The sequence below is a fragment of the Papilio polytes genome, unplaced genomic scaffold (genome assembly GCF_000836215.1).
Source record: "Papilio polytes unplaced genomic scaffold, Ppol_1.0 DF823731.1, whole genome shotgun sequence".
Lineage (NCBI taxonomy): Eukaryota > Metazoa > Arthropoda > Insecta > Lepidoptera > Papilionidae > Papilio > Papilio polytes.
In genome coordinates this window covers 16,750-29,867 of record NW_013525473.1, presented here as the reverse complement: position 1 = coordinate 29,867, position 13,118 = coordinate 16,750, and the positions used below count along the sequence as shown (strand labels likewise).

Here is a 13,118-nt window from a genome sequence, read left to right as displayed (position 1 = left end):
ATTTCACTACGAAAATACAATACAAATATAACAATATGTTGTTTTCTAATTTTTCATGTTATATTATTACGTTTTTTATTAAAAATACTAGCTTTCGCCCGCGACTCCGTCAGCATGGAATTTAAAAAAACAAAACGAGTAGCCTATGTGTTCTTCCAGTGTATCGTCGACATCTATGCCAAATTTAATTGAAATCCGTTCAGCCATTTAGGCTACAACCTCTAACAAACATCCATCCATCCATCTAAACTTTCACATTTATAACATTAGTATGATTAGTAGCATTTTGTTAATTTACTAACATTACCTTTCACCATTCCAACTAAGCTCTAGGCTTGTGTTACGATAGAGTTTACGATAATAGTCGAATGGCGGGATTCGAACGCTCGACAGCAAGATCGGTAGTCCGTACCCATAACCATTAGTCTATTGGCGTATTATATGCGATAATAATATATTTCATTCGAGAATATCGATAGTACCAAGTTTTAATACTGTTTGTATTGTTCTATGTGTCAATACAGAGTTGCCAGAAATTGTATCATGTTTCAATATTAAGCTATTGATTCAATACGAATTCAAAGGAAGATTCTATATTTGGCGACACATAAAATCATTTTAAATTCATATCGTAGACAGCTTATCGAAAATTCAACGAATATTGATACATTTATTTTCAAATACAGGAAATAGGTTATGTAAAGTCAAATTAGGCATCCGACAAACGATTAATTTTCTTTAAGTTAATAACTCCATACTTATAAAAAAATTGTCAAAAAGATTTGACAAAGAATTCGAAAGTTTATTTTCTGTTTTATATTTTGTCATAGAAGGTTTATTTTTTCATTAACTATGAGGTTATCAAATGACCTTTTTAAATGTTTCTTTTGTTTTACCTATCACATACAATCGTGTTACGAAACTAGTTTTTTTGTAAAGTAAAAGTAAATTGTGGAGAAAAGTTTTTTCATTCAGAAAAGTTGAACGTTTGGAGAAGTTAATGGTCGAGTTTTCTTAATACAGGCTCATTAATGGAGACGAGGAAAGTAAATTCTAAGGAGAAATGGACGGCATGCTCAACATAACTTTGAATAGAGAGAAGTTCTACGCGCTACAACTTTAAAGACCACACTATGCAAAACGTTGAGGTAATAAATAAATTGTATTTACTGCTGTGACTTACTGTCGCTTGTTAGTCTATCTGCGCGAGATTAAAAGGAAACTTAATTATTTGGTAACGCTTCCTCGCCCAGATTCGTTCAAGAATGACGTGGTAATAATCATTCATTCACATCTTTGTTTTTCAAAGAGTGTTGTAGATAATACTTTGTATCAATACACTGATCTTTATAGAATACTAGCTTTCGCTCGCGATTCCATTCGCGTGGAATTAAAAAAAAGCAAATGCAAGTAGCCTATGTGTTCTTCCAGGCTATTCTCTACATCTATGCCAAATTTCATCGAAATCCGTTCAGCCGTTGAGGCTACAAACTCTAACAAACATCCATCCATCCATCAATTCATCCATCTAAACTTTCGCATTTATAATATTAGTAAGAAGTAAGATCATATGTAATATTTTGTCTATTTGTTTTTCGCCATATTAACACTGACTCCTAATTATTGGTGGTGATGTAAATTGGAACTAATAAAAGAGATACAATTAACAGTCTCACATTAACAGGTGTGTTTAAATTAGAACGAAAAGCTCTCATTTTCAAGCAAAGACCTATTCATTACTGCACAGATATTGCTTGAAAACAAATGTCATTGATTGCATTCTGTTTCAACAATTTTAAAGCCTAGTTGAAATTCATGCAACATCTAAAATAATTCAATTGCTTCATTTATTTTTCTTTGTATTATTTTATCTGTCGATTGTTTGGACATTCGATTACTTTTGCTGCCATGTTAAATGTTAACTGAATCTTTGTTTTTTATTTGTTTATAGAGTTTTTTCTATCGTTGATAATAAACACTCAATTTTCGAATATCAATCTAATTTTTATATGGCAAAACGTCTCAGAGATTAAAATCGCGTAACTACAACTCTTACAATTTTATTATGCTAGCTTGTCCGTTACTAAGTCCACGTGTAATTAAAAAAAAAAGAAGCTAAGTGGTCTATGTGTTCTTCCAAACTATGCTCTACATTTATGGCAAATTTCGTCGAGATCTGTTCAGCAGTTTAGGTTATATTAGTAAAATAGGTTAATTTATCAAACTTGGAAGAAAATGAAGGTATATTTATTTTTAGTTTATAATATTCGTATGATTATTAACAGTTAGTACTTTAGGTCGTGTACACGTGGGAGATGGATTTCAACCGCAGCACGTTGGGGGCGTCCACCATACTCGTGCCTAAGCCCGCCGCGCCTACCCCGGCTACCTCTGTCACAATGCCGTTATGGGCTCACAACTCTTGGGTGTGTCTCTTCGCTGCCATGCTAGCTGTCGCTATCGGAGGGAACGCTATTGTTATTTGGATTGTTACAGGTACAGTTTGAGTTGTATTTGCAGCTCTGATATGTCAATCTTAATTTTGAATAGATTTTACTATAGTAAATAAATTAGACTTTTAAAATTAATGTGATTTACAAAGTATGCTTTCATTTAGTCCTTATATGGATGGATTATTTTTAATAGAATGAATCGAACAAGCTCATTGAGAACGTTAATTAAATTTTCTTTGACCAAATCCACGTAATTATATTAGTTTTTTAGCTTCTTGATGCTTGATGGATTTTTTAATTTTATTCAAACAGCACACAGGAGAATGCGAACGGTGACGAATTATTTCCTGGTAAACCTGTCGTTTGCTGACCTGATGATGGCATCACTTAATTGTCTGTTCAATTTCATATACATGTTACATAGGTAAGTTACCATACTAGTTATTTTTAAAAGAATTAATTAACTAAGAATATTGTTATGTGTGGGTATTTCAGCCGATACTCAATGGAAAATAATATCAGGCTGAAAGGTTGGATCGTAAATTCATTTTACGTTGCATTTCAACGGCGTAATTAATTATGTTGTTAATGGATATCTTAATTTTGTTGATTTTTTATATTTTTTTTTGTTTAAATATAAACGTGTTATTGTAATTAATACATACAATTTTAAGAACAGTTACCATATAAAGCGTTTGAATTACTTAAACTTCAAACGATTTCTCCAAAAGTGAACAAATTGAAGTGGAAAATATTAAATGATTTAAGATGTCTGAGCCGCTAATTGATCTAAAATCGTTCATAATAATAGACTTGAGTTGAAAAACCTTAAGGCTGTCATTAATTGAATAAGGTCACCATTAGTTAATTACAAAATGATTGTCCATTGGTTACTTTTTAAAAGAATCTATCCAAACTTTCAATTGAACTATATTTTTTTTTAATTGGCCAAAGTTTTCAAGGGTACTTTAATGTTTTTCTTTTGTTTTAGTTTTAATACGTTAATACTTCACTCTTATTTGCTATTCTAGATTTTTATGCACAATGTCTTAGGTGATAAGAACATTTTTTAACGTTTTCTTATTTTATAACTTTTATTTTAATTTCCACAGTAAGCATATAATTTTAAGAACAAAAGCTAAATATTTGTCTCTTTCAATTAATGTCTCTTAACTGTGGAATTTATTCGTCGTAATGGACCCTTCTTTGAATAATTTAATTCATTCACAACTTTGTCTTCTGGCTTTTATTTGGATTATTCTATAGATATTACACTGAGAGCTGTAATGCTTTTGTTTAGTGACTGGGTGTTTGGAGTGCGGTATTGTCAGCTAAGTAACTTCATAGCCAACGTCACTGTCGCTGCCAGCGTGTTCACATTGACAGGCATTTCTTTTGATAGGTAAGACAGTATTGTGTTTATGATGTTAAAAGCAACGCCAACGCGAATTAAGCGCCAATAGCCTAAGGTTCAAATACTCATTGCCCACAATATGCATAGCAATTCGTGGGTTCGCATCCCGCAGTTCCATTATCGTGTGAACTGTAGTTCAGATATATTACGACGAATACGATATGTCGTAACACGACCTTTTACACTTTAGAAATGTGAATACGTTTAGTAAAACATGTTCCGACAAATTCGTTTATACGGTCCCGAATACAAGCGATTAAAGAATGTTTATTCAAGTGACTGTTCTTTCATTGAACTTCAGGAAAAAATTAACTTTGCTGTAATTATCTCTTTTAAAATTGAATACTTTTAAATTTTGTACAGGTACCAAGCTATCGTGAGGCCGATGCGACCACGGATGTCCAAAACTTGTTCCTTGATCATGATTGCTGTCATATGGATAAGTGGGATGCTTCTTGCTATACCCTGCTTATTGTATTCAACAACTAAAGAATATCGGTAAGTACAACGCAACAAGAATGAGAAAATCACCGAAATAAGTATAGGCCGTTTCAATTTATTTGCCGGCTCAAATCATGTGCGTTGTGCAATGCCCCCAACTTTTGACGTCCCGTTGAACCTAAAATAATTTTATTTCGTATCGACTTATATGATGTTTTGAACCGCCAAGATATTTGAATCGCTCAATACTATTATTTCGTTCTTTTAAATGAAGAATCTAGTTTTAAAACTACTGAGCGCGCGCACACATTTGACAAAACTATCGCATAACTGTTTTTTTTTGCGTCTTTTGTTTTTTTGATATGGAGGTAAGGGGACTAATCGATTTTTAGTTGTGCAACTAAATAGTTGAATTGGCTGCGAAACAATCGACAAATCACAATAGTTGTGCCATAGTTTAATCAATCAACTATTCTTATTTTAAACAAAATACAAAAACCTGCATTTTAAAAACAATACAAAATACAAATATTATTTGCTACTACTTGAAGTTTTATAAATTGCAATTATATTTGAAGGTAACGAACGTTCGTCCTTGAAACAATCGATTGGAAACTTCTAGAAGTCATTCGTATTTCAAGAAATATTTCTTCCTTATTACACAGTAAAATCATCAAAAGAAAATTAGATTGTCATTTATTTAGTAATGATCGTTAGAGACGAGGGATAGGGACCATTGAGGTCATTGGTGTCTTTTAACGTTAGTAATGACGTAAGGTAATTAAAGGACTCTTGAGTTTTTGGGTAAAACCAATCATTTAAAATTTCGACCAAATGTCATTCAAATATCCCTATGAGGGATCAGCACAGTATGTCGTTTTAATACTCTGTTACCCATTTTCTGAACATCTCTCTTACGTATATTCTATTTCGTAGAGTTGATTACTATAGTTGTTTTTTTAATGTTTAGCACGTTTTCAAAATTGCAATCTATTATTTATTCTGTAGGTCAAAAGGAACTTTGAAAACCGCTTGCTTACTGTCCTGGCCTGACGGATTACCCGATGTTTCTTATATGGATTTTATGTAAGTACTTTTGTTCACTAATAGATGCTTGTTCTCTTTATATTATCTAACTAGCGTTAGCCCGAGACTTTGTCTAAACGGAATTGAAAAAAAAGTCTCTTGTGTAATATTTCTGCTACATACAAAAACTACAAATATTTAAACTTAATAATATTTGTAGTTGGTAATGTTTGAATATTATACTATAAATCTATGAGTGTTTATTCTTATTGTTGTACTAGCTGTTCCCGTGCGGCTTCGTCCGCATGAAATTATGAACATTTTGATTTATTGTTTACATTTGTCAAATTATCAATAGCAAATGTCGAAATGACATGACATGACAAACCTTGGCAATCTTGCTTCCTTGATGTTGGCAGCAACTTATGGTCTCTTTCCTACATTAAGGTTTTTATCCAAAATATTTACCCCTATGTTTAATGGCGTGGAAATATATAGCCTAAAGCATAACGTAAGTGTAAGGCTTTTTATTAAAAAATGAATTATTTAAAAATATGCTGTAATTGCTGACATCTTGGGCAACAAAGAAGTGTGTGTTTACGCTTTATTATAATAGTATAGATATTCAACTGTCTCATTCTCTGTACCAAAAGAGACAAGAACATTAAATGTTATTGCACTGAAAGCCCGTAGTTACAAAACTCTTACTGATTTTTCGTAATTAAAACAGATAGTAGCAAGCTAATTTTGTTTTGTGATAGTAAGCAATGAATTTGGCCAATGATTAATAGCTAAAGTCGATTTAATTACGTCGAATCACAAATACGTAAAGTACTTACAAACAAAATTAACGACATGTTTACTTTAACTGCGTTACATGAAATTGGATGGACAATGTTATGCAAGTTTATAAATCAAAAATTCTATATTTTAAACATTTTAATTAATATTAAAACACGATTTCCAAACATTTATCACATTAACAAGTTAATTTCCTGTATCAACGCAATTAAGGCGTGCGCGATTCTCTTATATCTATCTTTCTTTTACGGTATTTAATGCGTAATATTCTTGGTAGCCAGTACCTTTTTTGTATTATGCAAACTCCTTGTCTAAAGAGGTCGAATATATGCACCTTATTTGAATCAAAAAACAAATTATAGTCAGCAATCATATTTGCGTGTGTATAGATATCAAGTTCTATTCTTCGTTGTGACGTACGCTGTACCAATGTTGGGCATGACGTTCTTCTACTCGGCGATGGGCCGCGTGCTTTGGGGCTCACGGTCTATCGGCGAACTCACACAACGGCAATTGGATTCTATACGGTCAAAACGGAAGGTATGTGTAACATTAACCCTTACGGAGGGTCGGCACAGTATGTGCTGCTCTTCCGTACATCTCTATCAGCTGTCATATCTGAATCCACTCCTTTCTTAAGCATATCCTCTTTCACTCAATCCGTCCATGCTTTCTCAGGTCCTTCTCTACCTTTGTAGCCATCCACATTCAATCTTAACACTTCCTGGTTTATATCTCCATCGTCTCGTCGCATAACATGTCCATACCACACTTTTTGCTTTTCAATTTCTCCACCATTGGCGCTACTTTCAAACTTCTTCTAATGTACACATTCTTAACTTTGTCCATTCTTGTTACACCACACATCCATCTTAACATTTTCTTCTTTAAATCCATCGTTTTTTAAATATTATATAGACTTTCCTTTACAGGTGGTAAAGATGTTTATTCTTGTGATCGTGATCTTCGGCATTTGCTGGTTGCCGTACCATTCGTACTTCATCTACACGCACTTCAATCCTTCCATATTGTACATGAAATACGTCCAGCACATGTACCTCGGCTTCTACTGGCTGGCGATGGCAAATGCGATGGTTAATCCCATAATCTATTACTGGATGAACGCAAAGTAAGTGATCAAAGCTAGGTCTGTATACTCCGTTACGACCAAAGAGATTCAAATATATAGAGGAGGCATAGTTGACACTTCACTTGAACCATGTTTCAGATAATCATGACTAAGGCGTCTACTGATAGATTCTCAAAACCACATGTCAACATACTTAAATTAATTATATCTATTTTTTAATGTTTTATTACATCTCAATATAAAGAAACATGGCGGCGTATTAAACTTATTACAGATTACCTTTCAGAGAGTTTCGGTGAAAAAAAATCTTCCATATGTCTCGTCTACATATTTTTAAATGTCTTGTTGCGATAACCTACGCTTTGTCATAATCAAGAGTGTATCATATAAATATTACATTCGTACTTATATTTGGAATAATCGGATAAATGATATTTTATTACTAATTGCCTTGTCTATATTTTCCTGTTAGGTTCAGATCGTATTTCCGCACGGCGATCCTGTGCAGATGGCGAGACACGTGCTTCCGACGCAAGCGGCCGCTGCCCGACTCCCCTCCGGACTGCGTCTCGCAGTCGGGCAGTCGATCCCGATCAGGTTTTTACTCGTTAACGTAATTATTATTCAAAATGATAAACGATATCATTCATATATTCATAAACTTGTGACGTCATTAAATTCAGAGGGTTTTAATTCCTTTCAATAATTACAAATGCCCTTCTTGCCAAAAATATATTGTCATCCTATCCGAATATCCGAAAGGTGTTTGCAATTAAAATTGTCATATTATAAAAGAGTAACTGAATTTTGGAAAATTTTCTTAGCACGAATGGGCCGGCACGCCCGGTGTAATACCACGACCACACAGAAGACAGGCCTGAAATGGAAGAAATTCCGTGTTTCGTCAGATGAGTGTGGTGCCGGAGGCCTAATTGAAGTCCCTTCCTCTTTACTACCCTTTTCTTACAAAGAGTGGATGCGAAGGGAAGTGGGTTTGACGGTGGAGGAGATGCATAGGAAGGGGAAATATCCTCTTTATGTGCGTCTTCTCCTCCGTCGTATATGGGTAGGCAACGCATCTGTAATTGCGGATGTCTATAGGCAGCGGGCACTTCGCCACTTTGGCGGATTCAGGTGGCAACTTGTTTGTTTGCCACCTTATGTTATAAAGAAAAAAATTGGAAAATGAAATATAGCGTCGTATAAAATCCTATTTCAATGTGATTCCACATTAAATGTTATCCTTGTACCCGAGGATCTTCTCGTATTACGGAACTACGACGTAAAGGATACAAGTAATAAATTGAGCTTTGGTCAGTAATCCGACGTTATGGGAGTTACGAAACAATCTTATTAAGGATACAAATTAATAATACAAAGGAAATAACTAACATTTACAGTCACTTGTTTTTTAATAATCAAACGATCTATATTACTTATACTATCTTAATAATTTAAACAGGAAAGATTTGTATTTTTGTATATATTGAAACAACTCAAAAAATACAGGGCCGATTTAAATTTTTTTCACCGTTAGAAAGGTAATTTATCTGTGAGTAACGTAGTTTTGTTTTAATTCCACGCGGGCGTAGTCGCGAGCAACAGCTAGTAATGAATAAAGTAAATTGGAATTTAGCATTGTATCTAATACGCTTTGATAAACAAAAACACGTTTGTGTTGATAACAAAATGCAATAGCGTATCCGTCTTTGTCTTAAACATTTGTAAGCTTTACAACCAGATAACAAGATAACACTTCAAATTGTAACCTCACTGTTTGTCAAAGGAAATAAGCTAAGCGTAAACTAGCATACAACGCCAGCTAACTGGATAATCCCCAAAGACTTCCCTAGGTCAGCGCAGTTATTTGACGCGATTAAGCGACAAATACGTGCGACTCGTTGATGCGACAATATTAATACGAACATATGTGTACATAATAATTATATATTTGTCTTTTTTGCCAAGCTTTAATTAATTGAGCATACCGTTGTGTCCATTCTGCACTTGAGTTTTGAAATGATTGTAAAATTCCTTTTTTATCATCACTGAAATTGAATTTCTTTTTAGTATATAAATAATAGGAAGTAAGCTATTCCGGTTGTAATATAATCGAAATAATTCCCGTGAAGTGTTCGATGGTACAGGTATAGAGGAACACAACGCATCAAGAGGAAGTACAGCGGTCGTATGGCAGCGGTCGTGGTGTCGGCCGGACCTCGGCCCGCACTCGCAGAGACAGAGTTCGCTTGCTAGCTACCCTCCGTGCCCTCGCTGTCCGCATCGAACGTGCTACGATGGTGAGTTACTAAAATCTTTCTTACTTACAGTGAGTCTTAGGCGTAAGAGCGCTAACGTCGTCTGTCCTGCGTCTTCGCCTGCCAGTCGATTTATTCTAGCTCGCGCAGGTCCAGTTCTACGGCGTAAAGCCAGCGGTATCTGCGCCGGGCTACAGATCGGCGGCTAATCGGTGTTCCAAGAAACGCTTTAGCACTTAAGCATTACATTAAGATCTACTGCCCTTTAAAACCATATCGTCTTAGACGCTAATTTTGCTATTCGAACCGAAAGTATTTTTATCATTGCTTATTACTGGCAGATAGAATATTGCTGCTTGAAAACAGCTTTTAGGTAACTTTTACTATATATTTTCTTTAGCGTTGTTAAGTCACTTATTTTTTTTAATTGTTACAGCTTTCATCCACGGCCGCAAAGTGTAAATAAAGTAACCTTAATATAAAACTTAACGGATTATTAAATAATTCTTGGAATTTCGTAACTGATGCTCAGTGTTGTTAAACTTTAATTCGTATTTTAAATTTTAAAAAATCACTATTTAATGAAACAAAATTAATATATTATATTAAAATATAATTTAACATTAACACGTAAATTATAACATGGTGTATAAAACTCGTGTTCAACGTAATTTTAATAATTAATATTTTATTGATAAAACTAGAATTAAGATAAAAAAAATTAAACAGAATATTTATGTCGTACTAAATGTATATGTCAATTATTTAAGCTGTTGTATTCATATTTTTCTCCTTTTATTATGAAAAAATCTCGAAGACAGATGTATATATACAGAGATAGATGTATCTTTTTCCAGAAGGTTCGGCTCTAGAATGTTCCATTAGAATTTAAGATACGCCTATCTCGTGTTCTGTTACGGACCTTATAAATTAGTAACTGTTATTGAAAGAAGATTGCTCTTTATTATTTTAATGCTTACTGTGAAATTGTATTTGTAAATAAGTGTTTATTTATTAAGTGTTCACGTTTTGATTAATGTATAAATGTAAATGTTTTTAACTTAATCAATTATTATAACTTTAATGGCTATTACTCACCTCTATTATTCCGGTGGCGGCACCGACTCGGGGGTCCATCTTTAGGGCGAATGTTACTGGGATTGTTTCGCGGCCGTGTTGAGCCTCGCGTGCGAAACTTGTCGGCGACGCTACCGGAAAAATGGCCGATAAATAACTCGTTTTAATAATGTCTCACGAAAGTTTATTTTTTAATTTTAATATTTTAGGTTGACATTTATTTATAAAACTGTAAACTTCAATCGTTTAATAACCTTGTGTTAAAATTTCGATAAATCGCTTGTTAGATAATTACCAAACTTTATAGATATTTATCCTAGATAACGTTTAAACGGGTAATTATCAAATCTATGTAAATATTATCATTTTAATGTATTTAGTAAGCTTTAAACCTATTATTTTTGTAAAATGTTACATATTTTTCGACCATTAAAAATCCGAATTCTTAATCAGTGTTTTATTATTTCATTTACCCTAAATAAGGAATAAAAACCCAGAATTCCCCTGGGAAGTGAGTCTTCGTCTCAGAAATCCACTAAAAACAGGGACGATATAAACAAAACGTATAATTAAGGTACTCGACTAGTTGAAATAAAAAGAATTCGGTCTTTACTGCTACTTATAATATTTACAAACTCCAAAAAAAAACTCATCGTCATACATCGTCGTTCCTCTTTTTCTTCTTTTCTCCGACTCAAACTAATTTAAAAAAAGAACGTCAAAATATAAAAATAAATAGATTAAAAAGAAAACATATCCAACCTCTTTATCCTACATATTGGTAACCCTTTTCTTGTATTTCCTTATTTCATTATACATTTCCAAATATCTATCGAACAGATGGTGACTTTGTACTCTATTTGATATTTATTCCCGAACTTTCCTCATAGGAAATTTCCCTTCGAACTTTGATAATACTTCCCCATGTGTTCGATTTATAAAAACCGTCGTCTTCAATAAAATGTTTCATGTTAAAGAGATTTATGGAGAAGAAAAACAAGATATTTTTTTTGTCATTTTGTCATAAGGTTATTATTGTAAGAGGAGATTATTTCTCCGCAATTTGAAAATCAAACCAAAATGTAGGCAATTTATGCGTTATAAATACACTAGCTTACACCCGCGACTGTAGCCGCGTGCAATTAAAAAAAAGTGCCTATGTGTTCTTTCTGACTATCCTCTACGTCTATGCGAAATTTCATCCAGATCTGTTCAACCGTTTAGGCTACAAACTCTAACAAACTTCCAACCTTCCATATAAAATTTGCATTTATAATATTAGTAAAATTAGCAAAATAACCCGACTTTCTAAGGGTAAGCTGTTCAATGAAAAACAATACTAAGTAAAACCTAATAATCATACTAATATAAATCCGATAGTTTAGATGCTACTGTACGGATCTCGATATTTCGCATACCTAGATGTACAAGATAGTCTGCAACAACACATAGGTTATATATTTTTGTATATTTCACGCAAACGGAGTCGGGGTGAAAGCTAGTTTTAAGTTAGATTAAACAAATTATACTTTGTAACGTTTATCAAATTCGGTTTAATAATTTTCCAGAATTATATGCGTTATGTGTGTCCGCTTTATGTGCGTCTCCTCCTCCGTCAATTAAGGGTAGGCAATGCATCTGCAATTGCGGATGTCTATGAGGAGCGGTCGCTGTCCATTTCGGTGGATTCAGGTGGCCGCTTACTCGTTTGCCACCTTCTATTATAAAAAAAAATTGAAGTCGGCGTGTTAATTTTTTAGTTACTCCAACACATACATGAATGCAATATTTCTTTATAATATCAGTATAGAGAAAGGGGCGCTGGTAGTTGGCACTAACCGTAAGGAAAATCGATAAAATATTACATGTCACTTTACTTGCATTGCCGCCTAAATCAGGATATAACAAAATTATTTCCCAACGGTATTTACTATAACAAATTGAAACTGTCACTTTGAACTTCGATTAAATTTTCTACCTTTACAAGATTGGTTTTGCTGCAACACACGTTATTCAGCTAAAATTAAATTTTATTTACCTGTAAACATCTGAAAAGTTTGCTATAAAATATTTATAGTTTAACCAAGAATATAAAAATCCTGGCCTGTATTTATTACATTTATCTACTAAACACAAATACATTTTTCCCATACTAGCTTTTGCCCGCGACTGCGTTCGCGTGGTATTTAAAAAAATTAAAGTGGTAGCCTTTGTGTTCTTCCTGACTACAAATATGCCAAATTTCATCGAGAACCGTTAAGCAGTTTAGACTACAAAATCTAACAAACATCCATCCGTCTAAACTTTCGCATTTATATCATTAGTAAGATTTCTCCACAATATGGAAAAGCTAATTTCTGCTAAGGCTATATGGTAATGCAATGTGAACTGAGGAAACGGCTAATTGGAAACGTTAGGTCCTTTGTCAAAGTAAATTAGTTCCCCGAGTTACGTAGTACTAGGAAAGCATCAAAGGCGTCAAAGGCGTCCAAGAGCGCAATATCTTGCAACCGCATGACTTCATATTTCTAAAATAGTGGTAACCCTTTATAGCAAAG

At 33.6% G+C, this 13,118-nt stretch overlaps 1 protein-coding gene across 1 annotated transcript; it reads left to right on the top strand.

Annotated features, from left to right (window-relative positions):
* The first annotated feature begins 1,065 nt into the window (after positions 1-1,065).
* LOC106103600 (neuromedin-K receptor-like) lies at positions 1,066-9,481 on the top strand. Its single transcript, XM_013283382.1, has 10 exons — positions 1,066-1,148; positions 2,298-2,496; positions 2,766-2,877; positions 3,754-3,855; positions 4,231-4,365; positions 5,317-5,394; positions 6,525-6,675; positions 7,068-7,264; positions 7,698-7,838; positions 9,373-9,481. The coding sequence occupies exons 1-10, from the start codon at positions 1,134-1,136 to the stop codon at positions 9,479-9,481; spliced, it is 1,239 nt and encodes a 412-aa protein (XP_013138836.1). The 5' UTR covers positions 1,066-1,133.
* The last annotated feature ends 3,637 nt before the right edge of the window (positions 9,482-13,118 follow it).

What these genes read in the sequence shown, in the direction of transcription:
- LOC106103600 (XM_013283382.1), top strand. An exon ending in TCAACAACTAAAGAATATCG is followed by an intron (nt 4,366 to 5,316) that starts GTAAGTACAACG and finishes TTTATTCTGTAG; the next exon opens with GTCAAAAGGAACTTTGAAAA. An exon ending in TCAGGTTTTTACTCGTTAAC is followed by an intron (nt 7,839 to 9,372) that starts GTAATTATTATT and finishes TCGATGGTACAG; the next exon opens with GTATAGAGGAACACAACGCA.